The sequence below is a fragment of the Heterocephalus glaber genome, unplaced genomic scaffold (assembly GCF_053883595.1).
Source record: "Heterocephalus glaber isolate CG9 unplaced genomic scaffold, H.glaber_assembly_v1.0 deba00001546, whole genome shotgun sequence".
Lineage (NCBI taxonomy): Eukaryota > Metazoa > Chordata > Mammalia > Rodentia > Bathyergidae > Heterocephalus > Heterocephalus glaber.
This window is the reverse complement of record NW_028258339.1, coordinates 3,264,042-3,290,189: the sequence shown is the minus strand read 5'-3', so window position 1 is coordinate 3,290,189 and position 26,148 is coordinate 3,264,042. Positions and strand designations below refer to the sequence as shown.

The 26,148-nt window shown below is 50.9% G+C and overlaps 2 protein-coding genes and 1 pseudogene across 10 annotated transcripts; 1 reads left to right on the top strand and 2 right to left on the bottom strand.

The window, feature by feature from the left end:
- Positions 1-1,908: 1,908 nt before the first annotated feature.
- Ccdc120 (coiled-coil domain containing 120) lies at positions 1,909-22,295 on the top strand. 9 transcript variants are annotated; one of them, XM_013068227.3, is made up of 12 exons: positions 6,263-11,714; positions 12,356-12,496; positions 14,622-14,718; positions 15,167-15,257; positions 15,400-15,533; positions 16,326-16,466; positions 16,817-17,108; positions 17,507-17,569; positions 18,158-18,350; positions 18,484-18,582; positions 19,843-20,757; positions 21,240-22,295. In XM_013068227.3, exons 4-12 carry the CDS (start codon positions 15,209-15,211, stop codon positions 21,352-21,354), a joined length of 2,001 nt encoding a protein of 666 aa, XP_012923681.1. In that variant the 5' UTR covers positions 6,263-11,714; positions 12,356-12,496; positions 14,622-14,718; positions 15,167-15,208; the 3' UTR covers positions 21,355-22,295. The 9 variants fall into 9 exon arrangements, with proteins under 9 accessions (XP_087045845.1, XP_087045847.1, XP_012923683.1 ...); XM_013068228.3 differs by having other exon boundaries at positions 12,342-12,496; XM_087189719.1 differs by lacking the exons at positions 6,263-11,714; positions 12,356-12,496 and adding an exon at positions 1,909-2,106.
- Positions 2,081-4,432, bottom strand: LOC147824390 (small ribosomal subunit protein uS5 pseudogene; annotated as a pseudogene).
- Positions 22,296-22,796: 501 nt separating the features above from the next.
- Positions 22,797-25,943, bottom strand: Praf2 (PRA1 domain family member 2). The gene is made up of 3 exons (XM_004871992.3): positions 25,597-25,943; positions 24,320-24,537; positions 22,797-23,904 (listed from the first exon to the last, which is right to left on the bottom strand). The coding sequence occupies exons 1-3, from the start codon at positions 25,773-25,775 to the stop codon at positions 23,765-23,767; spliced, it is 537 nt and encodes a 178-aa protein (XP_004872049.1). The 5' UTR covers positions 25,776-25,943; the 3' UTR covers positions 22,797-23,764.
- Positions 25,944-26,148: the final 205 nt, after the last annotated feature.

Here is a 26,148-nt window from a genome sequence, read left to right as displayed (position 1 = left end):
TATCTTGGTTCATATTTTTTTCTGTGCGCCCTTCCCTATTTACATAGATTTCATTTCCATTTTTTTTCTTTTCTCATAGTTTTTCCTTTCCCTCTTTTCCTTTCCCCTTCCCCTCCCTTCACTCCTTCATCTTTGGACCATTTTTCCTATTTCAAATTATCAATTATTCATTTTAATCATTTTAACCTTTGTTTACACTATCAGTTTCTCACACTAGTGAAACTATTCGGTAGTTCTGATTTTAAAATCAATTCCGATGGTGCAGATGAAGGTGGTGTTGAAGGCGTCCTCGGAGAAGGGGAAGAGGAGGCAGGTTTTTGCCCACGCCCGAGTCGCTGATCAGCAGCAGCTTGAACAGATAGTTCCACGTCTTCGCCATCTTCTCGCTCCTGCCCTCTGACCCGGGAGCGAGAGGAAGCGGCAGAGAGAGCGCGGAGGGGGCCGCGAGCCGGGGGTGTGCCCGCCGAGCCGCGCTCGAGCCCCGCCTGTAATGGCTAATTTTACAAAAGAAGAAATCCTTTCACTGGAGGAAAAATAGCCTCTTTTAACAAATGGTGCTGAAAAAACTGGCTGCCTACGCGTTGTAGCTTGAACCTAGACCCATGTCTCTCACCATTTAAACTAAAATCAAAATGGATCAAAGATCTAAATATTAGAACAGAAACACTAAATCCAGGACCGGGGATTTAGCTCAGTGGTTCCGCCGCCTACCTCACAAGCGCGAGGTCCCAAGTTCGATCCCCGGTACCAAAAAAAAAAAAAAAAGAAAAGAAACACTAAATCTACTGGAAGACAAAATAGGTAAAACACTTGAAGACATAGGTATAGGCAAAGACTTTGTGAACAGAACCCTGGTTGCATAAGAAATAATACCAAGAATCAACAAATGGGGTCACATCAAATTAAAAAGTTTGTGCACAGCAGAGGAAACCAACAGAGTGAAGAGGCATCCTACAGAACGGAGAAAAATTTTGTCAGCTACTCCTCAGACAGAGGACTAATATCTAGAATATACAAAGAATTAAAAAAACTTTAGACCTCCCCCAAATTTAATGACCCAATAAAAAATGGACATCTGGCTGGGTGTGGTGATACATACCTACAATCCCAGCACTCAGAAGGTTGAGGCAGAAGGATTGCCACGAGTTTGGAGTCAGCCTGGGCTACATAGTGAGTTCAAGGCCAGCCTGAACTATACAGAGAGAAAAATGCAGCAAGATACACGAAGAAAAAGATAGAAAAGTGACAATAACCAACATTTACTTGTCCTTGGCACTTTATCCACACAAATGCATTTTCATCCTCATAATAGACCTCTGATAAGGGTTATGATTATTATTTTAGCCTACAGATCAGGAAAAGGTACTGCAAGTTAAAGTCACTTCCTAATGGTCACCCCAACTCATTAAACCTGCAATTTGAATGCAGGCACTCCCTGTCCCCATGTTCCATAGCTTCTCCATTCCACACTAAAATAAAAACTATAGTTTGAGCCCCTGCATGGTGGTTGGCACTGCTAATCCCTGGTATTCAGGAAGATGAGGCAGGAATATTGCTTGAGTCCAGGAGTTTGAGATCAGCTTGGGCAGCATATTGAGACCCTGTCTCAAAACTAAACCAAATCAAACTAAAACCAAAACAAAAAACTACAATCTGGGCTGAGCATGTAGCTCAGAGGTAGAGTGCTTGCCTAGCATATACAAAGCCTTGGGTTCCATCGCTAGCATCACACACACACACACACACACACACACACACACCCTACATTATGATGAAAGATGAAACAGAATGAAAAGACTTGCAACACAGAGGAGCAAATATTTACAGCATTAGACCCACAGATTAATTAACCTGTCACATACACACACACACCCCAGTCTTACAAACATCAGCTTCATCCACATTTCTCAAATATCTCCATGACAGGCGCTTCTGCAAGGCAACCTTATACAATATCCCTTTGCTCTGATCTTTCAACTTTCTCAGTACTCCAGCCTCCCCTCTGCCCATCAGATGCAACTGGAATTTCACCGAGAGACAACTTCAAGACTAGAGAAGAGGCGCCTTGGAGGGTGGAAAGAGGACACTTGAATGGTAAAATCCAAGGTATTTGGGAATCAACAGAAACAGTGATTGAGGGCGGCAAGCAGTGAAGTTGGGGTCTACTACAGGACAGTTCAAATGAACTGGAAGGATCACATAAAGGTCTTTGGAGAAATGGGGCTGCTAGAAGACAGTTTGAGAGTGCAGGTGGGAGATAATTGAGGATGGATTGGGAAAATGGTTGTGAAGATGGTTTGGGGTGCAACTGAGAGACTAGGAAAATACTGGGTGTTTAGAGACAGAGTTCTAAAGTAGTCTAAAGAGTAGAGATGTTAACTGTCAGGATAGCCTGACTAATACCCCACACACATGCACCAAAGATACCGTCATTCTGATCCCTGGAATCGGTGAATGTTATATTGGGATGGGGGAGAGACAGATACTTTGCAGATATGATTAAGGATTTTTTTAACTGGGAATTGAGTCCAGGTCCACTCTACCACTGACCTACCTATCTATCTACCTTTCTTCCTCCTTCCCTTCCTTCCTTCATTAAATTTTAAGACAGGGTTTCATTAAATTTCCCAGGCTGGCTCATGGTCCTCCTACCCCCTGCTCCTACTCCAGTGGTGGGATCACAGGCACGTGCCACCACACCCAGCTTCTACCTTTTTTTTGAGACAGGATCTCACTATGTAGTTCAGGCTGGCCTTGAACTCACGGCCATCCCCTTGCCTCAGCCTCCTGAGTGCTGGGATCACAGGTGTGGGCCACCACCTTGGCAGGGAGACTTAGTGAACACGGTCTCTTTCTAGAGGTCAGGCGTCAGGCAGCTGTAGGTCTTGGAAATGGCATCAAAGGTGGCCTTGATGAAATTGCCCAGAGCGGCAGTGCAGCCTCTGGCAGAGGTGTATTTGTCATCAATAGTAGCCATCGACAGCAACTTCTTGGGCACAGGGGCTGAGACAATGCCTGTGCCTTTGGGAGCAGAGATCAGATGCATGACATGGAGCTACAACAGCCACCACCTTGCAAAGGACAGAATGGGGCCTGCCTATCTTGTTCCCCCAGTAGCTTCTCTGGAGGGGGACAATGGAGAGCTTGGCCAGGATGATGCCCCATCAGATGGCAGTAGCTACCTCCTTGGACCACTTTACAGCCAGACCAATGTGACCATTATAGTCCCTAATGGTGACAAGGGTCAGCTTCTGCACGGGATGATCTGTAGAACTTTGCCCAGGAAAAAGTCAATCATCTCAGACTCCTTGATGGCCAGGTAGAAGAGCTAAATCTCCTCCAGGTGAGGCAGATTAGGGCATGGAAAAGAGGCTGGACAACCAGGCATGACTTACCTATCGTATAGAGCTGTCAGATCACAGCCAGCAAGCATGCTCAGAGCAGCTTCAAAGTCCTGTGTGGGATGCTTGGATTTGATGCCAAAAGAAGATATGAGCCTGGCATGGTGGAACACACCTGTAATCCCAGCACTCAGGAAGTCAAGGCTGGAGGATTACTGTGAGTTCAAGGCCAGCCTGGACTACATAGAAAAAAAAAAAAAAAAAAAAAAAGGACGCGCAGGGGCTTGAGGGGGGAATGGGATAAAATAAAATTTATTAAAAAACAAAACAAAAGAAGAATGAAAGATGACACCCATTGACTTCCTTGCTACTCCCCTCTTGTTCTTGCAGTGGCCTATTGTGAGTGCAGGGCATATCTTCACTTTTTCTTCTTCTTCTTCATTTTTTTTTTTTTAGTTTTTTTGATACAGGGTCTCACTATGTAGTTCAGGCTGGCCTTGGACTCACTATGTAGCCCAGGCTAGCCTTGAATTCGAGGCAATATTCCTGCCCCAGGCTCCTGAGTGCTGGGACTACAGGAACATGCCAACACACCTGGCTCACTTTTTCTTCTTGAGCACTTCTGTTTCATCTTCTTTTATCTTTCCTTTTTATTTATTTATTTATTTATTTATTTATTTATTTTTGGTAGCAGGGATCGAACTTGGGACCTGGCGCTTGTGAGGCAGGCAGTGGAACCACTGAGCTAAATCCCTAGCCCTTATTTGTTTTTTTTTAAATATAGGGTCTCACTATGTAGCCCAGGTTGTCTTCTTATGTTGATTCTCCTGCCTCAGCCTCCTGAGTACACCACCATGCCTGGCTCCTTTTTTCCTTTAAATAAATGTTAAACTTTCTGATTCATCAGTTGTCCCATCCAATTCTTTGAACAGAACAAAATCCTGGAGCCACTGGACACCACAGTGTCTGATAATGAAGAGACTTGATCTTCATCTCCCTGACCAACCAGCCCAGCTTGGTGACCAGGATCCACTCCTTGTTCTTGGCCTTGCTGCCATGAGCCCTATGTCCTGGGCTCCAGCCCCTGCCATACCCTTGGCCTTAAAGGCCACTACTGAAGCCAGGCTACCATAGCCTCCTATGGCTGGGTCCTGAGTTTGAGCCCCAGCAACTCAAAAAATAAAAATAAATAAATAAAATAGAAGTATTATTTGAAAATTAAGGGCTTAATTAATTGGATTTAAGGGCTGATTGCAGATGGTTTGGAGGGAACAAGTTGAGGGTAGTAGAAGGTAGTTTATTGGTGCAGCTCCCATGTCCAGGATGAGTGGATGGATGTACTGTTTGGGATAAATGGACAGTAGTTTGGGGATACAATTTGGGGAATGATGGAAGGTGGTTTATAGATTGAAATTCAGAGGTAGTGATTTGAGAGTTGATGGGGGGCAGTTTGTGGTGCATTGGGGGAGGGTCTATGAATGCTCTTTTGGCTGCAATTTTGATATCCATGGAGGGTAATTTAGGTGTATAGCTTGGGGTCAACACAATGTGATTTGGAGTCAAGTGGAAAGTTAATAGAGCATGGTTTATTGGTGCAGCTTGGTTGTCCATGGAGGGTGGATTGGAAGTATCAAGACAATACTCTTTTTTTTTTGGTACCGGGGATCGAACTTGGGACCTTGGGCTTGCAAGGCAGGCCGCGGAACCACTGAGCTAAATCCCGGCCCAAGACAATACTTTGAGGGTTTAGTTTGGAGGGTGGAGGGTGGTTTGGGTTGCATTTGGGGGACAGCACAGGGGACGTCGTTAGGGGAATTATAGAGGTGAGATGATGGCTTAGAGAAAACAGTTTGGGGTACTGTTTTGGAGTATGGTTAGGTGACTTGGGGTAAGGACTGCCCGTCCGCTCACCGAGGGGCGTGGCCTCAGCGGGGAAGGGCTCTGCCGCCCCGACAGAACGTGTGCGCATGCGTTCCAAACTGGTTCGCTCCTGGCGATCCTAAGGCTGGAAAAAAAATTAAAAAATCGAAGACCCGAGTTGGCGCCTGCGCACCTCCTCTCCGGCGTTGCTGTGGTCTCGCGCCCCCACCCCGTCCCCCCCACCCCAGGCTGGAGCTCAGCAGCGGAGGTGGCCGTGCCTCCGCAAGCGGACCGACCCGACCTAAAGGTGGGGGGCGGGGGTCCATCGCCCACTGTGGGGCTGACGCTCCTCTCTCACCCTTTGGCGCTCCCCCCCCCCGTTCGCTCCCCACGGCTAACAGTCGCGGGGCCGAACGCGGCCCACTGGCAGGGCGCGGAGGGGGAGGAGGCGCGCGCCCCGGGCACGAGCAGGGCGCCAGGAGGGAGGGGTGCGCCCGCCCACTGCCCTGCCGGCCTGCACCGACCCCACTCGCCTCTCGCGCCGGGACCCTCGGTGAGTACCATCGCCTGCCAGGGGGAGAAGGGAGGGAACAGGGCGGGATGAGGGCCCGGAAACGCCGAAGAGGATGTACCTCGCGTGCACCTGAGACCTCTGACCCCAAGGCTTCATCCCTGACCCCTGTCTGACCTGGCCACATCTTTTTAAACCCCAAACTCCTGCCAGCCTTTGCTTTAGGACCTTCAGTCCGACCCTGACCTAGTCGAATTCTGGCCTGATGTAGTTCTCACCCTCTGTTTTGTCCCCCTGAACCCAGTCCCGATCCCCAAACCCACCCAGCTCTGTCCTCAAGGTCCTTGCCCAAACCCCAGATCCTTTCCTGACCCTGTCCCATCTGTGCAGCTCACCTTGCTCTGTCCCGGTGCCCAACACTGACTGCAATTTCTGTCCTGATGCTTGATGTCTGTTCCCACAATGCTTCAGTCTCTGAACTCCTTTCGCTTGTGTCCTGTCCCCCTAACCCAAGTCTGATGCAGTTCTGTCCTGATTCCTGATCTGTTCTTTACTTTCTCTACGTCTCTCTCTCAACTCCTGGTCTCCATCCTGGCTCTCCATCTTTAAACTGCCCTGTCTCCTGTCCTGTCCCTATCTCAATCTTGTCCTGTTTTTCCCTCTTTTCTTGTCTCATCACCACCTCATTCCTGTCTTCTGTCCTGGTCTTTTCCTGTTCCTGACCTCCAACCTGCACCTCCCCTTTTACCTGTCCTCTGCCTTGATCACTGGGTTGGCCAGGAGTCATATCTCTTGGCTATTGGTCTCTACTGGCCCTGACCTCTGCCCTGCTGTTTTGCCTCCTTATTGTGCTTTTAGTCTTGTCCCAAACCTCACTTTATTTCACCCTCTGGCCAGCATCCTGGCTCATTCCATCTGGCCTCTTGTCCTCCATCCTATAATGACTTTCTGTTTTATTCCTTGCACTCCTTCCTGTCTTTTCCTTTCATCCTATCCCATTTCAACCCCAGACCTCTGTTCTACCCCTTAGTTTGCCCTTCCAGCCTGTTTGGACTTTTCTCCTTCCCCAAACCCACTTCCCATCCCTTCTGACTCCAATACAGGGGTCCCATTATACCCTGCTCTGTTCCCAGGGCTTCAGAAGTACATCGCAAATGCTTCACTTGACAAACACAAGCAGCCTGTGAGCCCTATGTGGCTGATGGAATCTTTCCTTCCCTACTCTCACCCTAGTGATCTCACTTAGAGCTTACATTTCTCTTCTTGCCCCAGGAGAGCATGGAAATGTTCCTGTACCCCCTGCCCTCCCCCAAGTGAAAGAACACCTTAAATTATTCAGTGACTCTCTGGGACTCTGAGCGTCTGGGTCATGTTTCCATCCATACATTCCATGTAATCCCTTTCTGCACTGGGGGCTGTACCATGTTGGGGGAGGTGGGGAAGTTGAGGGTAGGGATATGTAGGAATTTTCTAGGACATGTTACTTTTTACCTTTGATCTTGGTCCTGGGTGTGTAATCCTGGGTTTCCTGGCCTGAAAAATGTCTATTCTAGACCAGAGGCTTCAGGACTTGTAGTGGTGGGACGCAGGCTAGGGTTTGTTCCTCTTCTAGCAGTAAGCAATAAATATTTTGGTGCTAAGTCTACCCCACCTCTGTGAGACTGGTCTGTGTATGTGTTGGGGGAGGGATACAGGCTGTCACTGGATGTAAGAATCAGGCCAATCCAGCTAGATGTGGTGGCTCCCACCTCTAGTCCCAGCTCCTGAGGAGGCTGAGGCAGTAGGATTGTTTGAGTCCAGGAATTTGAGGCCAATCTGGTAACACAGCAAGACCTTGTCTTAAAAAAAAAACAAAAACAGGTTCATTTAGTTGTAACAATAATATCAATAATATGAGATTCTCTTTCTCTCTGAATCTTTGTGATTCTGAGGATGGAGGAGAATTTGGATAGCAATAGGGTAATGTGTTATTCAATTATATTTTGTTCCTGCACTTCTCATAGCGTGTTAAGTTTGAATAATGAATATCAGACCTATCTTATTTACCCAAAACCTATTCCAGACAACGCAGGGATTCCTCATTGCCCCATCCTGTTTGGTACCTGAGTTCTTTAAGAAGGAGACCTCTGGAAGTTCAGACAGTGAAACAACCAAGTTATCTGAAGAGACTTCATTTTCACATTTTACATAGTAAAGAGGGAAAATTCAGATAATTAGGGATGACTAAAAATATATATATCCAGGAGCTGGGGATATAGCTCAGTATTAGAGCACCTGCCTGACATGCACAAGGCTCTGGGTTCCATTGTCAGCATCGTACAAAAGAAATCAGTTCCTGTATTTGGACTGTGAGTGTCCCGACAATTTATCTGAATGTATTTGGTTCCTGCGATTTTTTTCTTTTTTCTTTCTTTCTTTTTTTTTTTTTGGTACTAGGGATCGAACTCGGGACCTTGCGCTTTCGAGGCAGGTGGCGTGGTTCCTCTATTTTTAATATTGATTGGGAAGAGGTTAGAGAATGAGGGAAAACAGCTTTGTTTCAAATATGTCTTGGGCTGGGGATTTAGCTCAGTGGTTCTGCCTCCTGCCTCAAAAGCCCAAGGACCCGAGGACCCGAGTTCGATCCCCGGTACCAAAAAAAAAAAAAAAAAATCAAATAAGTCTGGTTTGGTAAGTAGTGAAGGTTTGGAGGCTGACTGATACCAGCTCTATCTCAGATGGATCTGAATACATTTGATTTCTGATTTTGGATAGGGACAGACAAGTTATCTGAAGGAAAACAGTTCTATTTCAAATTTATCTGGTGAGGCTGAAAAATACCACTTCTGTGAAAAAAAATAATCTGAAGGGATCTGTTTAATTATTGGGTTTATGGAGAGAAATATTTATAATTATGACAGCCAGCACACTAAGCACTTACTGCCTGCCACGAAGTTCTAAGCAAGCAAGCTTTAAATGTATTAACTCATTTAGGCTCGTATCAGCCTTGTGAGTTACATTGTTATCATGCCCATTTAGCAGGTGCGGATATTTTGGCACAGAGTGGTTAAGTGACTCGTCCAAGCACTCACATAGCCAATAAATGACAGAGCGAGGTCAAATCCCAGACCTACCATTTACTAGCTGTTTAAGGACCATGTGTGGCTCAGGACCTGCTGAAGTGGAGTTTAGAAGTTAGGCAATCTTCCATGCTATTAAAAGTCATGACTAGCCAGGCGTGGTGGTGCATGCCTGTAACCCTAGCATTCAGGAGGTGGAGGTAGGAGGACCACTGTGAGTTTGAGGCCAGCCTGTGCTATGTAGTGAGCTCCAGGCCAGTCTGAACTACATTATGAGACCCTGTCTGAAAAAAAAAAAGTCATGGACTAAAGCTCAGTGCAGTACAGGCCTGTAATCCCTGGGAGGCTGAGGCAGGAGGATTGCTGTGACTTTGAAGCTAGCTTGGGCTACAGAGTGAGTTCAAGGCCAGCCTGGACTACATAGTGAGAATCTGTCTTGAAGAACCAAAAACAAAACCCCCAAAACTTAGTGACTGTCTCAGTTACTCTTCTCATTTCTGAGCCAAAATACCTGATACTCAAAGTTAAGAGGGAAAAGGTTTATTTTGGCCCAGAGATTATAGAGGTTTCAGTCCATAGTAAGCTAGCTCCAAGCCAGGGTGGCATGGCAGAGGTGCATTGCAGAGCAGAAACAGTCCATGGCAGGGCAGGTATGCAGAAGGCAGCAAAGCAGAGAAGTAGCAGCAGCAACCAAGCCTGCCTTTATATTTCATCCAGGCTACTTGCCCTTTGGGTGGTGCCACCCACACCCAGGGTGGGGCAGCCTTAATCCCAGCATCACACACCCTAGATCCAGCCACCTACAAAAAACCCCACCCATGACCACATGAGGCTTTGGGGGGACACAAGCCATAACAATGACTTAGCAAGATCTTATCTCAAAATAAAAAAAGAACTGGGGACTTGGTTGCTTGGTACCAAAAAAAAATCATGGGCCAGGACAGTGATGTGTAGGTGATTCTAATCAACTTGTCTGCCTGGCCCAGGAGGTACAGCTACCTGCTCTCCGCCACTTCCCCCCACACTGGGCCACCTCTGTGTGGGCTGTTATTTTTATTAACAGTCATTAATGACATGGTGTGAGTTTCCTTGCACTTTGAAATTCTTTCCAGAGTTGAGTTCTTTTGGCCTCTCTTGTCTCTGGAACCACCTTTTACACAATGTTACAGATGAGAGAACCTAAGTTTTGAGACTCAATTTGCATTACTAGTCAGATCCTTCTGTCCCTCCTGGCTCTTATTTTTATAAACTTTCCTCTTTCCAACATTCTTGGGTTTTTTGTCTTTTGTTTTTTGAGACAGGGTTTCACTATGTAGTTTAGGCTGGCCTTGAACTCTTGGGGATCCACCTGCCTCAGCCTACTGAGTGCTGGGATTACAGGTTCACAGCACCATGACCAGCTTTTCTGGGGGGAGAGGATCTTTCCAACATTCTTGGTGGCCCACAAGAGGTTGGAGAAGCCATGGCTAAGAGGACACTTTCCACCATCACCCCTCTGGGAGGACCTCCACCAGCCCTGGGCAATCCAGCAGAGGCTGAGAGGGAGGTAATGAAAGGGCCCTTTGTGTCCCACACTGGAAATCTCATCCCCAAGAAGAAAGGTGATGATGGGAAGCCTTAATAGCTATGTGATAGGGAGCTCCACTCCAGGCTAGGCCAACCTGCCAAGTAGAGAGGAAGCATTCCTCACACTCCCGTTCACCTCATGGCAGGGCTGCAGGGGTTGCCTGGGGTATACTTGGGCCCTAAGGTCACAGAGCAGATGGTCCCACATAGATCACAGAATGTGGTGTATCCTGGGACAGGCCCAGAGCCCAGATGGTCTTATACGGGTAGTAGTACCTTGTGAGGATGCAGAGCCCTCAATTTCCTGCCATGAAGCCTGACTTCTGGCCAGAAAGGTTGAGGGGGGAAGGTACAGGAGACCCAGCAAGGGTATGTAGAAGCCTGAGCCCTCTTCCTCCTCTTCCTTCTCCCTCAGGAGTAGCCTCTGTCTGCTGTAGCCCAGGACCTAGTTTTGGTTTTTTTACTCCCTCTCTAGTTCTTATGGATGTCACCATGATCTCAGTCAGACCTCTTTACTTCTTGGAGCCTCAGCTTCCACATCTATACAGTGGCTCTGAGGAGACTGGGTCTCTACCAGTGATGGTGAGGTGAACCTTTTAGAGCTTTCAGTCATACAAACAGCCTGCTGTGGTATACATGCCATAGGTTCGCCACCACTAGTCTATAGCATCATCATTTCCCCCACCCCGGTTTGTAGGGCATAAGTTGTGGACAGTTTATTAGGAATTTTTTTTCTGGAGCTGTGGAAGGTAGTGGGGTCCTGAAACCTAGCCTCTCCTTAGAAAAGTCAACTTCCTCTATCCCCAACTTGGAAAACTTACCCTAATGATGGTGGGAGTTGCTCCAAGATATACCCCCATCCTGCCCTGGGAGGGAAGAATAGGGGTCTCAGAGAGGGGATGCCCACTGCTGAGAGACGTAAACCTGATTCACAGCCCAGGTCTCCCTAGGCTCCAGCCCCCCAGGCCCAAGGTCCTACCCTTGGGCATGCAGCCTCTGGGAATCTGGGCAGCACTTCAGGCAGCAGCTACTTGCATCACTCTTAGCCCCCTCATCAGTTCTCCACCAAGTGTCTGGGTTAAGGGAGATAGTTCTAGGTTCTCTTCTTGGTCATGATGGGCACCCTGAGGGGACCTGGCCCTGACATTGCCTCCCTCCCACCTTGGGTGGCCCTAGCTTTACTGGCAGGCAGGCAAGGGTTAAAAGGTGTGGGCCAGCCCAGTTCCTGACCAGGTAGGCTGGGCCATTACCTTGTGGGAGGCGGCCAAGGCATCTGCCACTGCTGCTGAGTGTCACTACCAGCCGAGCCAGGGCCTGGCCAAGACAACTACTGTTTTTTAGGTACCCGAGGCTACTCTGCAGTACTCTCTGGCATTGGTGAGCACCTGGAAGCAGTGGGCCCAGGGTGTGGGGGAGACAAGAGCATAGGGGCTGAGGTAGGGTATGCTGAAGTTCCCTTCCGGAGAGAGCCAGGTCTGTGGAAGAAGTATGCTGACAGTGTGGAGTGCAGTGGGGGGCTCGAGGTGAAGCCCAAAATGTCCAACTTCCTTTTCTGGGACAGATTGATTCCTGGCCAGAAATGGGTGGGGAGGTATGGGGGAGAAGAGCTGCCTGAGTACCCCTCCTCCACCTCACTCGCACTTCCTCTCCTTTCTCTCCTGCTGAGCTGCCTCTGCCCTCCCCCACCCCAGGGCCAGTCCCTCTGGAAAGGACAGACCTGGCTATTGAGAAACTATTTCCCAGGCACCTGCCTGCCCACCCCCCATTTGTTCACCTGGAATGGAGGAAGTAGGGACTTGGAGGTGGGGAGTGCTTATTTGCTCCAGTGGCAGCAGGATATGAAAGTGGGGGTCCTGCTGACAGTGTTGGGGTGCCACCCAGCTGAGGTATCTTGGTTGTAAACAGTCATTACAGCCAGGAATTTCATTCTGGGCTGAGGTGTCAGAAGGGCAGACCTGAAAAACCTGCTGGGCCTGCCTTGGGGTATGGGGGTGCCCTCTACAGCTCTCCTACTTTAGCCCAGCCCCACTAGGGGAGGGCAGACTGATCCCGTGGAGGACCGACAGACCAGAAGGCCCCTGGGGTCACCAGTGGGAGGAGATTGCTGAGATCCCCTTCCAACCATCTCTGCTTGGTAACGCGGCAGCCCTAGGCCCAAAGTAAGTATATGGAGGGCAAGTGAGCAAAGGCAAAGGTTCCAGAGCTGGGCGTGGGGGTTCGAGGTGTTGACCTTGTGCTTAGCCTGCCCAGTGACCCCATGACTCATGCTGTAGCTATGTCCCAGAGGTCAGGCTGACAGGGTGGAGTCAGGGTTCCTGTCTTGACCCATGTAGACTTCCAGGATGCTCTGAGCTCCCAAAGAAGGAAGGATTGAGGCAACCCTGTGTGGGATGTGGGACCCATCTTTGGTGAATGGGGTGAAAGGCCCGGGGTGGGGGTTGGGTTTTTATTGGGGTGGAGGAAAGCTCAGGGGAGCTTGGTGAATGTTCCCCCAAACCCAAATGAGGCTTTAGAAAATAGGGAGAGCCCCTGGACCTGTGAGGCAGAAGAGACTGAGCTAGGGCATATGCTGGGAAGTGTCAGCCCTTAGATGGGTGAGTGTGTGAGGCCTCTGTAAAGTACAGCTGGCCTGGCTTTGTGGAAAGGCTTTGGCATGGGTGTCCGATCTTTTGGCTTGCCTGGGCCACACTGAGTGAATAGGCATGGTTTGGGGCCACATGTAAAATATATAATATAGTTTATGTATATAAGTATCAAAACTGCCTTTTAAAAATGTTTTTATTCGACTGGGGATTTAGCTCAGTAGTGCCTCCACCTGTCTCGAAAGTGCAAGGTCCCTAGTTCAATCCCTGATACCAAACAAAAAAAATGTTTTTATGGGCCGAGGATTTAGCTCAGTGGCATCGCACCTGCCTCCCAAGCTCAAGGTCCTGAGTTCAATCCCCAGTATCAAAAAAACCCTGCTAATCAAAAATATTTTTATTATAATATTAAGGAAAAAGAGGCCAAGTGGCCTGTGGGCTGCAGATTAGATGCACCTGCTTTAGAACTGACCTCACCCCTGATAATGAGGACAGGGCATAAGTGCTTCAGGGGAGGATACAGACCCTGTCGGGCAGGCAGGAGGACTGCAGAGAAAGCGGGGGATGTTAAGGTCCCAAAGCAAGGGGGAGCTCAGCCATAGCCCACAATATAAAGATGGGGAGTCGCTTGAACCCATGCTCTTGGTTGCCTGGGTGTTCACCCCACCTGGCTACCATGTCAAGACTAGCTGTGGATTTCAGGGTAGTTGGGGTGAAAACTGGCCCATGAGGCTCTCCCAGTCACCTGCTGTGGAGATTAGGCCAGGTGGTGGGAGGTGATGTCACCAGGTTGCCCAGCTGGGGACTGAGCAGGATGTGAGAGAGGGAGAGCTGGCACCCAGCCAAGGTAGTCTCCACGGTCACCCAAGGTTTAGGGGGGCAGGAAAGGAGGCAGGGGACGGGTGGCTTGTTATCTGTAGCTGTGGACTGCTTCTCACAAATCTTGGCATGGTGACTTCCCTTTGGTAATCTCAGGACAGGCTCAGAGGAAGAAAAAGCCTAGAGGGACCCTGAGATCATATGAATACTTGCTACATCAGGGCTCCAGGATGGAGCTGGGACAATAGACCCACAGACCTGGGCATAGATCCTGGCTCAGCTCTCTGAGCCTGTGTTCACACAATCACTTGTTCAGTCTGCAGCATGTTCTTGGAGCACTTACTGTGTGTGCAGTGGTGTTGGAGGTACTGAAGATGCTGATGTAACAGGAAAAGACAGGGAGGTACAGGGGAGGCCAGTCTCTTGTTGGACAGCAGTAGTGAGAGGGTACTATGCAGGGTCCATCTCTGGAAGTGACATATAAGCCCTAGAATGTTAAGTGAGAAGTAGGGCTATGGCGGTGAGACTTTGAAAACAACACTCCTGACAGCAGCCACAGCCTGGGCAAAGGCCCTGAGAACGGATAGACTGGGGAACTTATGAGGAAGTCGGTGGACTTGGAGCAACTCTAGTGAGGGAGAATGTAGGACCTGAGGAGTAGGCCTACACTGTGTCCTTGGCTGTGGGCAAGTCACCTCATCTCTCTGTGCCTTACTTTCTTCATCTCTAACACAGGAGTAATAATCACAGAACTCCTATCACTGGGGGGTTGTGAAGATTCAATGTGGCATAGTAGGTAACTGTTCTAGGCACCCAGGTGCTTAATAAGTGCCCCCTGTTGTTATACTTGATCGAATTTGTACCACTATTTCTCTCTCCCCAGGCAAGACCTCTGGCAGTGGCTCATGGGCCTCTGAGGAGGCGTAAGTCCACCCAGCGTCCCACTTGCTGTGTTCCCACTCAATGGGAAGGGAACCAAGGTACCAGGGCCAAGTGGGTCCAGACATCAACACAGAATATGAGAGGGAAGGGCCGGGGATTTAGCTCAGTGGTTTCGCCTCCTGCTGCGCAAGCACAAGGACCCGAGTTCAAGCTCCAGTACCAAAAAAAAAAAGAAAGAAAGAATATGAGAGGGAAGCCAGGCATGGTGATGCACGCCTGTACTCCCAGCACTCAGGAGGCTGAGGCAAGAGGATTGCTTCAAGTTTGAGGCTAGCCTAAGCTACATAGTGAGTTTGAAGCCAACTTGAATTGCATAGTGGAGACTGTCTCAAAAAAAAAAAGACTGTGAGAGGGCAGGCCAGGCAGGTGGGTGGGGCCCAAGGAATCCCCAGCTAGAGCATGGGAACCTGGGTTGGGCCAGGGGCCAGGGTGTGGGGTGGTATATCATGTATTCTGCTTCCTTAATGGCCCCTGTGTCACTCTCAGGCCTTGTCTAGCCATCAGCCACGGGCTCCCCACAGCATCGAGATGGAAGTCAAAGGTCAGCTGATCAGCTCTCCTATCGTCAATGTCCCAGGTTGGTAGCTGGTTCCCCCTCCTGCTGCTCTTCCCCTGCTTTGAATCACTACCTGCTCTCTTGGGGAGGGTTGGTCTCTGGTGCCACAGATGCTCCAGGATGCCTTAGCTACCCCACTGATCTTTGCTCCCTCTGTGTCCAGCTGCCCTGTTTGGAGAGGCTGCCCCCCAGGTGAAGTCAGAGCGTCTTCGGGGGCTACTTGACCGGCAGCGGGCTCTCCAGGAGGCACTGAGCCTGAAACTTCAGGAGCTCAGAAAAGTTTGTCTCCAGGAGGCGGTGAGAGCCAGGTCCTAGGGGTCTCAAGTGGGAGGGAGTGAGGAGCTGGGGCCCTGGGTAGGCCAGCTGTGTTGGCAGTTGCTGAGCCACTTGTCTGGGGTGTAGGTTATCTGATAACCCCTTGTCTCCTCAAAGCTCTGCTTAAACATCTTAGAATCAGCGAATCAGTGAAATACGGTGATGTCAGCCCACAATTCCCACGCAACAACTCTAAATCCCCAAAGCCTCAAAAAATAAAACCCTTTTCCAAAATTTGGCAGCACAGCCTACCCTGAACTGACATAGGATGATTTATAGTTGTTTTTTTGTTTTTTGTTGTTTTTTTGTTTTTGGTCCTGGGGATCGAACTCAGATCCTTGCGCTTGCGAGGTGGGCGGCAGAACTGCTGAGCTAATCCCTGGCCCCGCTGATTTATAGTTTTGACTTACAGCTTGTGTGTGAATGTCCACACAGTTTGCTGGAAATAATAACGTGGTTCAGACTATGCAGCCCCAGACCTGATGGGAATATTATATAAAGTACACTACATAGACTGTGTCTTCTTTATAAAAACTGCAATATTCTGCACTCTTGGTTTCGAAGCCTTTGGTACCTCCTGCCCCAGGGTTTAGGCCATTGAAGGGCTGAGAGTCTATGCTACTCACCTGCCTGGTGGAGGAAGAGACATAATATGTGTGGGGTGCTGGGCAGGGCCAGGCTCCACAGAGGACTTCTGTAGCTTTTGGGATCATCACTGCTTTACTCTGTGCCTACAATTGACTCTTGGTCATGTCTATCCCCTGCCTCCTCCAGGAGCTTACTGGCCAGTTGCCCCCTGAGTGCCCACTGGAGCCTGGTGAACATCCTCAGCTGATCCGCCGCCGGCCCCCTGCAGCCCGTGCCTACCCTCCAGTGCATCCTAACCCAGCACACCTCTCCTTGTGCCCTGCTGAGGTGAGTAGATGGGTATGGAGGGTGAGATGGTGGGGGAAAGGGGGAGGAACAGGCATGGAAAGAATGCCTGGGAGTAACCTGGGAGGTGGAGATGAGAAGGGAAAGGGCTAGAAGAGGTGGTTTTCTGGTATTATGCTGTCCCTAACTCTATCAGGACTGGCCTCCCACTTTCAGGAAGATGAACATGCCCAGCCCAGGGAGGATGACTAAGCTCCATCCCTAGGCAGATAGGCCTGCCTGCAGGAAGAGCAGGCCCCGCTTCCAGTGCAGATGGATTCTGCCACTGCCTGGGTCCTGTGCCTGGCCATTTCCAACATTTGGTCCTATTCCACCCCTCTTGGGCCCCATAGGAGCTGGCTCTTGAGGCCCTGGAGCGGGAGGTGTCAGTGCAGCAGCAGATCGCTGCAGCTGCTCGTCGCTTGGCCTTGGCCCCTGAGCTGAGTGCTGAGCAGCGCCGGCGTCGGCGCCAGGTGCAGGCAGATGCTCTTCGGAGGCTACATGAGCTGGAGGAGCAGCTTGGAGATGTCCGGGCCCGCCTTGGCCTCCCAGTGCTTCCACCCCAACCACTGCCACTGTCCTCAGGGGCACTCATCACCACCCAGGGAGTCTGCCTAGGCACGCGCCTAACTCAACTCAGCCAAGGTGAGCCAGGCCTTAGAATCCCACCAATGACATGGGGAGCATAGGCCAGGAAATGAGCTCTGGCTAATGGATGTGGTGGTGGGGGGGATGGGTGAGCAGCCAGTGAATGGTGAGAGATGGACAGATCTTAAAGGAGCCATCGAGTAAGAAGAGTTGTGATAAAGGGCGATAAATGGGCAAGGGAGACCTTGAGGGACTGAGTAGTAGGCCCCAGGAAAGTGAAGGCCCAAGCCCATGCTGGTCTTCCATTAAGGTAAAAGTGGGTTTCTGGGAAGGGAACAGAGTGAGGAGGGACCACCCAGAATGTGGGGTAAGCAGAAGAGCCCATCTAGAGGGGAAATGGGATGGTACCTAGGCCTTGGGGTGATAGTTCTGTTTTTCTTCCTTCTCACCTATAGAAGATGTAGTCCTGCACTCGGAGAGCAGCTCCCTCTCAGAATCCGGGGCCAGCCATGACAATGGTGAGGACTTGTATCCCTTAACCTGCCCCCAGTCCCCTGCTAGGTTCCCTCAACCCACTCAGTGATGCTCAGACCCTCCCCTACTTGTTTAGCTGTTCCTTAGCTGTGCTCCATCTTTCTATGGCCCCCATCTTTTGGGGGGTATTTTTTGCTTTGTTTTAGAGACAGGGTCTTGCTATGTAGTACAGGCTGGCCTTGAACTCACTGTGTAGTCCAGGCTGGTCTCTTCCTGACTCAGCTTCCTGAGTGCTGGGATTAACAGGCATGTACCACCATCCCTGGCCCCCACCCATCATCTTAGTATCACCCCATCCCTCCCTCCACAGCCCCAGGGCCTACACTGTGAGCTCCTCTCTTCCTCTTTTTGCCCTGTCTCATTCCTTAGCTCCTTAGCCTCCTTAACCCCTATCCCAGCACTAGCCTTTGCCCTGTGCTTTGCGCCAACCTGTCCTGGCCCATCTGGGCCCTTTCTTTTTTTTTTTTTTTGGTACCAGGGATCAAACTCGGGACCTTCCGCTTTCGAGGCAGGCAGCAGCACCACTGAGCTAAATCCTCAGCTGGGCCCTTTCTTTTTAACTTCTACCCCAGTTTTTTTCTTCCACTCAGAGGAGCCCCGTGGCTGCTTCTCTCTGGCCGAGCGCCCCTCACCACCCAAGGCGTGGGACCAGCTTCGGGCAGCATCTGGGGGGAGCCCTGAGAGGCGAACCCCGTGGAAACCACCCCCGTCAGATCTTTATGGGGATTTGAAGAGCAGGCGGAACTCTGTGGCCAGCCCTACCAGGTGAGGATGAACTCTTTCTCCCCGCACCCCAGGAGCCAGGAATGGGATCCTGAGCCTGGGATGACAGGAGGGCCTGCTGTGGGGTATGGACTCTAACCTGGGCCCCGACCTGGGCCTGCCCATCTCTGTCTAGCCCCACCCGCTCACTGCCCAGGAGTGCCTCCAGTTTTGAGGGGCGAAGTGTGCCTGCCACCCCTGTCCTCACCCGGGGCACTGGCCCCCAGCTGTGCAAGTAAGGGGACTCTGGGGGTGGGTCTGAGGATCAGAGGAGGGTACCTTTAGTTCTGACTGGAGGTGTTGAGGAGAAATTGTCAAAAGGTGTGGGAAATGGGCAGTTGGGCTTTGAAGGCGAATAGGAATTATCTTGGTGAAGAAAGGGGAGGAAATTGGGAACAGAAACACCAAAGTTTGAGTATGGGCTTTCCTGTGTTTTGTACAGGTTATTTCCCTTGTGAATCATTGTCTCATTTTTGAAGTGGACATAGTAATATCAGCCTTTGAAAGACTTAGGAATTTGAACAAATTATGAGTGATTGATTAATTTCTTTCTTTTTTTTTTTTTTTTGGTACTGGGGACCTAACTCAGGTCCTTGTGCTTGCGAGGCAGGTGGCAGAACCACCGAGCTAAATCCCCAGCCCATGAGTGATCGATTAAAAATACTCCAAAAAGAAAAAAAAACATGGAGTAGAAATTTAAAGAACTTAATAAAACTCCTACATTTTATTTTAAAAAACACAGGCATTATAAGTTCTGGGTAACGTACTAAGTACCTATCATCTGCTAGTAATCAGTACTTTATAGCAGCTTATTTAAGTATCATGAGATCCCTCTGAAGGGGTGTTATTGGCATTCCCATTTTATAGATGAGCAAACTGAAGTGTAAAGATTACTTGTTAGTAAACTGAAGGCCTGATATTTGAACCCAAGCAATTTTGACTCTAGAGTTTGCTTTTAATCACTATGCTGTTAAATACTTACCAGCGCCTACTTTCCCCAGGCTGCAAAAAATACACCAAGGCCCTGTCCTTGTGGGTCCTCCATTCTGTGCATGGTGGCTATTGTGGTTCACATACATGATGCGACAGTTCAGACTGGTGTTATATTCCAAGCCTAAGGACTGATACCTGGTCCTGGAGGTAGAGAGAAGCCACAAGCAGGACCTTAGCAGGAATTGAGGGGTCAGGAAGAAACCTCTCTGTGGCTCCTCCTCTGCCAGTGTTTTCTCCTCGGTTCTACACATATTTACAGCCCCCCTCAGCTAGCAGCCCTGTCCCCCAATACATTTCTAACTCCTGGACCCCCTAGTCTGGGACCAAACCTCAGCTGCCATTAACGTGCTACTGTCACCTTCACACACAACATCTTATAATCCTAGGTCCATTTTAGAAATGTGTAAGTGAGGCTCAGAAAGAGATGAGGTAGGGAGGGCACTCAGGTCATGTGCCTCATTTTTCTGACCTTCCTCCCATTACCCCTACCTCTGTGCTCCAGACCCGAAGGCCTCCATTCTCGCCAGTGGTCCGGCAGTCAAGACTCCCAGATGGGCTTCCCCCGGGGGGAACCTGCCTCTGATCGTGCCTCCCTCTTCGCAGCTCGCACTCGCCGCAGCAACAGCTCTGAGGCCCTGCTGGTGGACCGGGCAGCTGGTGGGGGAGCTGGTTCCCCACCTGCCCCTCTGGCTCCCCCTGCCACTGGCCCCCCAGTCTGCAAAAGCAGTGAGGTGCTATATGAGCGCCCCCAACCACCCCCTTCCTTCTCCTCCCGCACAGCTGGCCCCCTAGACCCTCCCCGGGCCACCCGGCCTAGTTCAGCTGCCCCTGTCTCCCGTGGGGCCCCCAGGCTACCACCTGTGTGTGGAGACTTCCTCTTGGACTATTCCTTGGACCGGGGCCTGCCCCGAAGTGGTGGCGGGGCAGGCTGGGGGGAACTGCTGCCTGCAGCTGAGGCCCCAGGACCCCTCTCCCGTCGGGATGGGCTCCTCACCATGCTCCCCGGCCCACCACCCATGTATTCAGCTGACAGCAGCAGCCCCCTCCTCCGCAGCAAGGACCCCCACACCCGTGCTACCCGTACTAAGCCCTGTGGCCTGTCCTCAGAAGCTGTTGAGGGCCTGGAGGTGCATCCAAACCCTCTCCTGTGGATGCCCCCACCCACCCGTATACCCCCAGCTGGTGAGCGCAGCGGCCACAAGAACCTTGCCTTGGAGGGGCTGCGGGACTGGTACATCCGGAACTCGGGACTGGCCATGGGGCCCCAGCGCCGGCCTGTGCTGCCACATGTGGGCCCACCACACCCGCCCTTACTCCATGCCCGCTGCTATGAGGTGGGCCCGGCGCTCTATGGGGCCCCCAGCCAGGCAGCGCTCCCGCACTCAAGGAGTTTCACAGCACCCCCTGTCTCCAGCAGGTATGGGGGCTGCTTTTATTGATGGGTAGGGGTCTCTTGAAGTGGCAGAGTTATCCAGGCTAGGGAAGTAGTCGTGATAGCTAATGACTGGGGCCACAAGGACATTCGTTGCAGCATTGGCATAGTGACTGTACCAGGCATGAGCAGTGTTAGTCCTTGGGGTCCTGGTGGAGGTGGATCTTGGGTGCTGTTAGCAGCAGCTCTTTACCAAGCTATAGAAGCATTTTAATATTTTAACCAGTGCATGTCAGCTGAAAGTGAGCCTTGAAGTCAGGGTGCCAGGAGGAAGGGACATCGTGTGCCCCTTACCTTTCTCTTCCTCTTTTTCCATGCCCCATGCTTGGGAGCCTTGAAGGTGCTGTCTTATACCTGCCTTCACCTCTTTAACGAGCCTGTTTTCCTCTTTCTGTGTCTTGTCTGTCTTTTCTTCTCCTCTCATCTTCCCCACCCTGTCCTCCGGATTCCTGCTGTCCCTTCTAAAGATACTACGCGGATTTCCTGTACCCCCCGGAGCTGAGCGCTCGCTTAAGTGACCTGACGCTAGAGGGGGAGCAGTCTTCCAGTTCTGACTCCCAAACCCCAGGGACACTGGTTTGACTCTTCCTGATATGCCCCTTGTTGGCCTGGGCATGACTCCAGCCTGAGGAGCACACAGGCAAATTTGCTGAGCTCTGGGATGTGGTTGCTCTCAGTTCTGGGGGGTGCCAGCCTGATCTTCCAAGGCCCCTGGCTCCCCATGGGCCCAAGGTGTGATACCCTGCTTCTCCTCTCATACTGTGCTGGGGACTGGGGGCCTCAATCAGCTTCAGAGAGGGGGTAATGTCATGGGGACTCTAAGCCCCTTCCTACATTTCTGTTTACAGTTGTGATTTAGTATTCACTGTCTTCACCCAACACTAGGCGTTTTATAAAAGGGAAACTGTGAGTTCGTCCTGGTTGGGTTCATTCCTGTCCCCATGCCCAGCCTGTCCCATTTAGGAAGCTCCCCCAAATAAAATGGACCATATAGAGTCCCCGGGCCCTGTTTAGGGCCACCAGGAGACTCTGGTATAAACAGAACTCCTGCCATCTCCTACTAAGGGAGTTCTTGTGCAGGTGGGCTCTCTGCTCACCTTTGGATGGATTGAAGTGTGGATGGGATACCTGAAGGGCCCTGTCCTTGTCTGTACCCTCAGCCTGTGTGCCCACCATCTCCAATCAGGAGGCCACAGGAGTTTGAGAGCCATCAGGTGTGTTACATTCTGGGATGCTGTGGTGGTTGAACCTGGCATCTGGATGATGTCAGTAAAATCCTCAGGTGACGTCTGGCCATGGGTCACAGCCCACGTCACATCTTCCTTGGCTTTCCTTACATTCACCACTTTTTAAACAAATTACACAAACTGTGTTTTCTATGATCGCTATCTGTGACTTTCTGGAGCTGGGGGTTCCCCTACCCCATTTACCTGGTGTTAAACTTTCTTTTTGTACCAATGGATCTGGGGCCAAGACACTACCCACACTGGAAGGGGATTTCTATAATAAATGTGTAAACTGAACCCCTGTGTTACTCATCTATCTGCTTTGCCACAGCGGCCCACAATTCTAGTTCAGTCCAGATAATATAGTACACTTTTACATGAAGAATGATACCATGGGATGGGCCAGATGGGCCAGGGTAAAACAAAGCACCATGGAAACAGATAATGTCATCTGTTTTGACTTGACTCTGCCTTGTGAGGTGAGTCAACTTATTAGCCTGATTGCACTCAGATTACTGGCCCACCTGAAGAACTCAGTAATCTGTGTGTATGTGTGATGCTAGGGCTTTGTACATGTTAGGTAAGCACTGTACCACTGAGCTCCATCCTACACATTACACCCTTAATCTGTCCATGCTGATCTAGAGGTAACAGGTTTGAGGAAGACCCTGAGCGATTACACACACACACACGCACGCACGCACGCACGCACCCGGCGCACACAGAGTTCAACAGCATTGAAAAACAAGGCCACCGTGTCCACTGAAATGCACAAGGACTTCAGCCAGGATCCCAAACTAAGCTTGAGAGATTTAACAGCTTTATTGTTACAGCAATACTGATATATCTACCGATATCTACTGATATATCCAGTTGCGGCTACCTTACCCTCCGCGCCTTGGTCCATGACACTGTGGAACACTGGGGGAGGGCAAAACCTCTTAAATAGCAGAAGGCAACTGGGACCGGTGAGGGTTGAGGTCACCTGGTTCAGCAGGGTCAGGATACCTGACTCCACCAGGTGAGGACTGAGAACATTTGGCTTGGGGTCTAGGTTTGGCAATGCCTTAACCTAGGTTTGAAGTTGAGGTGGGGGTCTGGAAAAGCCTTGGTCCAAGGTTCAAGATTTGAGAATGTCTTGACCCAGGCCCCAGCTTTGGTGCTGCACATGGGAGACTGGTGAGTCCCAGAATTTAGGTAGGTATCTCTGGGTCCATGTTTTGAGACTGGCCATGGACACTAGTCCCAACCCCAAGGTCTGAGGCTGGATGTAGGTGGCTCTGGGTTCCAAGTTGAGGGTTGTGGAAGACGATAGTCCCTAGGTAATGGGGGCTTGGGTGTGAGTGATACCCTATTTTTTTTTGAGACAGGGTCTTGCTCTGTAGTTCGGGCTATCCTTGAGCTCACTATGTAGCCCACGCTGGCCTCGAACTCCAGGTAATCCTCCTGCCTCAGCCTCCTGAGTGCTGGGATTACAGACGAGTGCCACCACACCTGGCTGATACCCAAATTTTAAATTGGAAATCACTGATGTCCTTTTCTTTTTTTTTTTTTTTGGACTGGCTAAGGTGCTCTTGACTTCTATTATAAAAGCTGGGAGGGCTGGGAATTTAGCTCAGTGGCTCCTCCGGCCTGCCTCGAAAGCGCAAGTTCCCGAGTTTGATCCCCAATACCAAAAAAAAAAAAAAAAATGGGAGAGGGATCTGTGTGCCGGTAAGGGCTGGGGTGGGGGTGTTCTTCAGGTCCTGGGTACAGGTTCCAGGCCCTTAGGATCCAGCCTCCTGTTCTTGTCCCAGCGCCTCTAGTAGCAGCCCCATTGGCGTCCGCTTGAGACCAATGCTCTCAATTTTGTTCTCAATCTTGTTTTTAAGGTTTCGAAGGCGTAAAGAGGCGTGCACCAGGATCACTGTGGGTGGTACGAGAGGAGTGGGGTCAGTGGGATGGGGCTTCAGCTTGCAGCCAATCGGGGCCCACATAAGGGAACCGGTGCAAGGCAGGACGATGGAGTGGTGGGCAACCAGGATGCCTGTTAAGTATGGCCGAGTAATTCAATTCGTTTGGCAGTGGAGGCGTGGCCAGAAGAAAGGGTTTTCAGTAACTGGAATGTGGCCAGTGTAAGGCACCTAACACCAGGAGCCCCAAAATGTCACTAATAAGAGGGGTGTTCCCAGAAGGAGGGAGCGAAGTCAGGAAAGGAGCATTTAACAGAGCTGCCCTCCGGGTTTCCCAGCCCTGTCTCAGACCAAGAATCAGTGCAGGCCAAGCCTGGCGTCTTAAGCGTTGGCCGTTTTCCCAGGCATCTCAGGGGTTAGTAGACTCACGAAGCACCGGCCCGGCGATGCTGAGCAGGAAGGTGCAGGCGCCACCCGCGACCCAGAGAATGAGGAGGCCAACGGCAAGCACTGCCGCTAGACAGGCGGCAGGGTGGTTGCGGCGGCAGCGTCGCATTGCTGCTCGGGTCTCAGCCGCCCACACCAGCACACTAAGGGCCACCAGCACTGCCAGCGCGCTCAGGAGCGTGTGCAGCGGACGCACATACCTGCGGGAACAAGGGTACTAAGCTAGCCTCCCCCTCCCCCATCAAATCAAAGAGGTTTAATTTGCAGCCCGCAAATACTCCCACCAGCCCTGCCTCCAACAGGTCCATCCTCCAGGGGGATTCCTGTGGACCATTTCCTGTGTTTGAATCTTACAGTCCATTTTCCTAAGGTCTTTGCTTCAGGTCCTCTCATTCTGCTAGATGCCCTGGGCTCCTGCCATTTCCCTGGTCTTTCCTACCCTTCTGGGCTCCTCTCCAGCAACCCTCCATCTGCCCCCACTTACCCCATTTGAGCCAAGCCTCTGCAGATCACTCATCTAGGCTTCCAGTCTCCACTCATTTCCATCTCCCCTGGCCCATGGTCCTTAGAGGACCCCGTTCTAGGTGCCCTCTCTTTCCCCATCACGTCTACCATTTCTCTCTCTATAGATCCTTCCTTGAATCATTACTAGAATGCTTCTAGGCCTTTGATCCCACTCTTAACTTCCAGCCCTGACCAAGTCCCTCCTCTAGATTCTCAGTCTCTCTGGTCTCCAGCTTTTCAACCCTGGGGTCTTCCCTCTGGGAAGATACCCAACAGGTATCTGCTCCTGGCGCGTTCCAATCACGGACAAGCTTTCCTCCAAGACTACTCCATAAATGTACCTTCCAAACCCTTCAACTTTTACCACGTCCCTGTCCCCGCCTCTGTCCTAAATCCTCCAGGGCTGCATTAATCTGGCCCCATCACATCACCTCACCTAAGTACGCATGTTCTCTTTGCAAGGCCTCATTTTCAGGTCCACCTCCCAGCCCACTTTCCCCTTTAGCTCCACTCCATCCTTTCCAGGTCTTCCCTCTACACCCTTCATTCCCAGCAGGCCCTCCTTATAACCAGAAGGACCCGCCTCTTTTTCCGTGCCCCTCAGGCTTTCCATTTTTACCGAATTCGCCCTTCCTAGCCTAGCATTTTTATAGGTTTCCCCCTCCCGGTCCTCAAGGATCAGCAGGGGACCCCCTCCATGGCCCTGGTGTTCCGGCCAACCAACCAACCACCACATTCCTCCCTTCCTCCCTCACCCGACTAGAGCGAGACCGAAGCCAAAGCAGAGAAGGTAGTTGGTTTGGTAGTAGAGAAGGTTGTTGATGACACGGTGGCACCATCGCTGCGGGTCCCATGGATCCGGAGCTGCCAAACGCGCCAATCCCAAAACAAAGTCGTCTAGGGCGCGTAGCGGTGGCAGCCGCACCTCCGACATCCTGTCGGTCACTGGACCAGCCCGAAGAAGGGCAGGACTACAACACCCATCACATCCCGCGGCACCGCTAGGCACACCGGGAAATGGAGTCTAGGCTAAATGATTAACCCCCCTGCTCTTAGGTGGAATGCGCAGCCGCAGCAGCGCACATGATTCGGAAGGCAAGTGACGCGCCAGTGGGGCAGCAAGGGCTGCCGGGAAATGAAGCGTTGGCCACGCTACGAAGATCTCCGAACTTCCTCACACTTCTAGACTCCGGGGCGGACTGCACTGGGCGGTGCCGGCGGTTCAAGTACGCAGTAGCCAGACAGGCAAAGATAAAGCACCAAGGGCTCTCAGAAGGATCGGAGCTAGTCTCCACTTACTGTCAGAC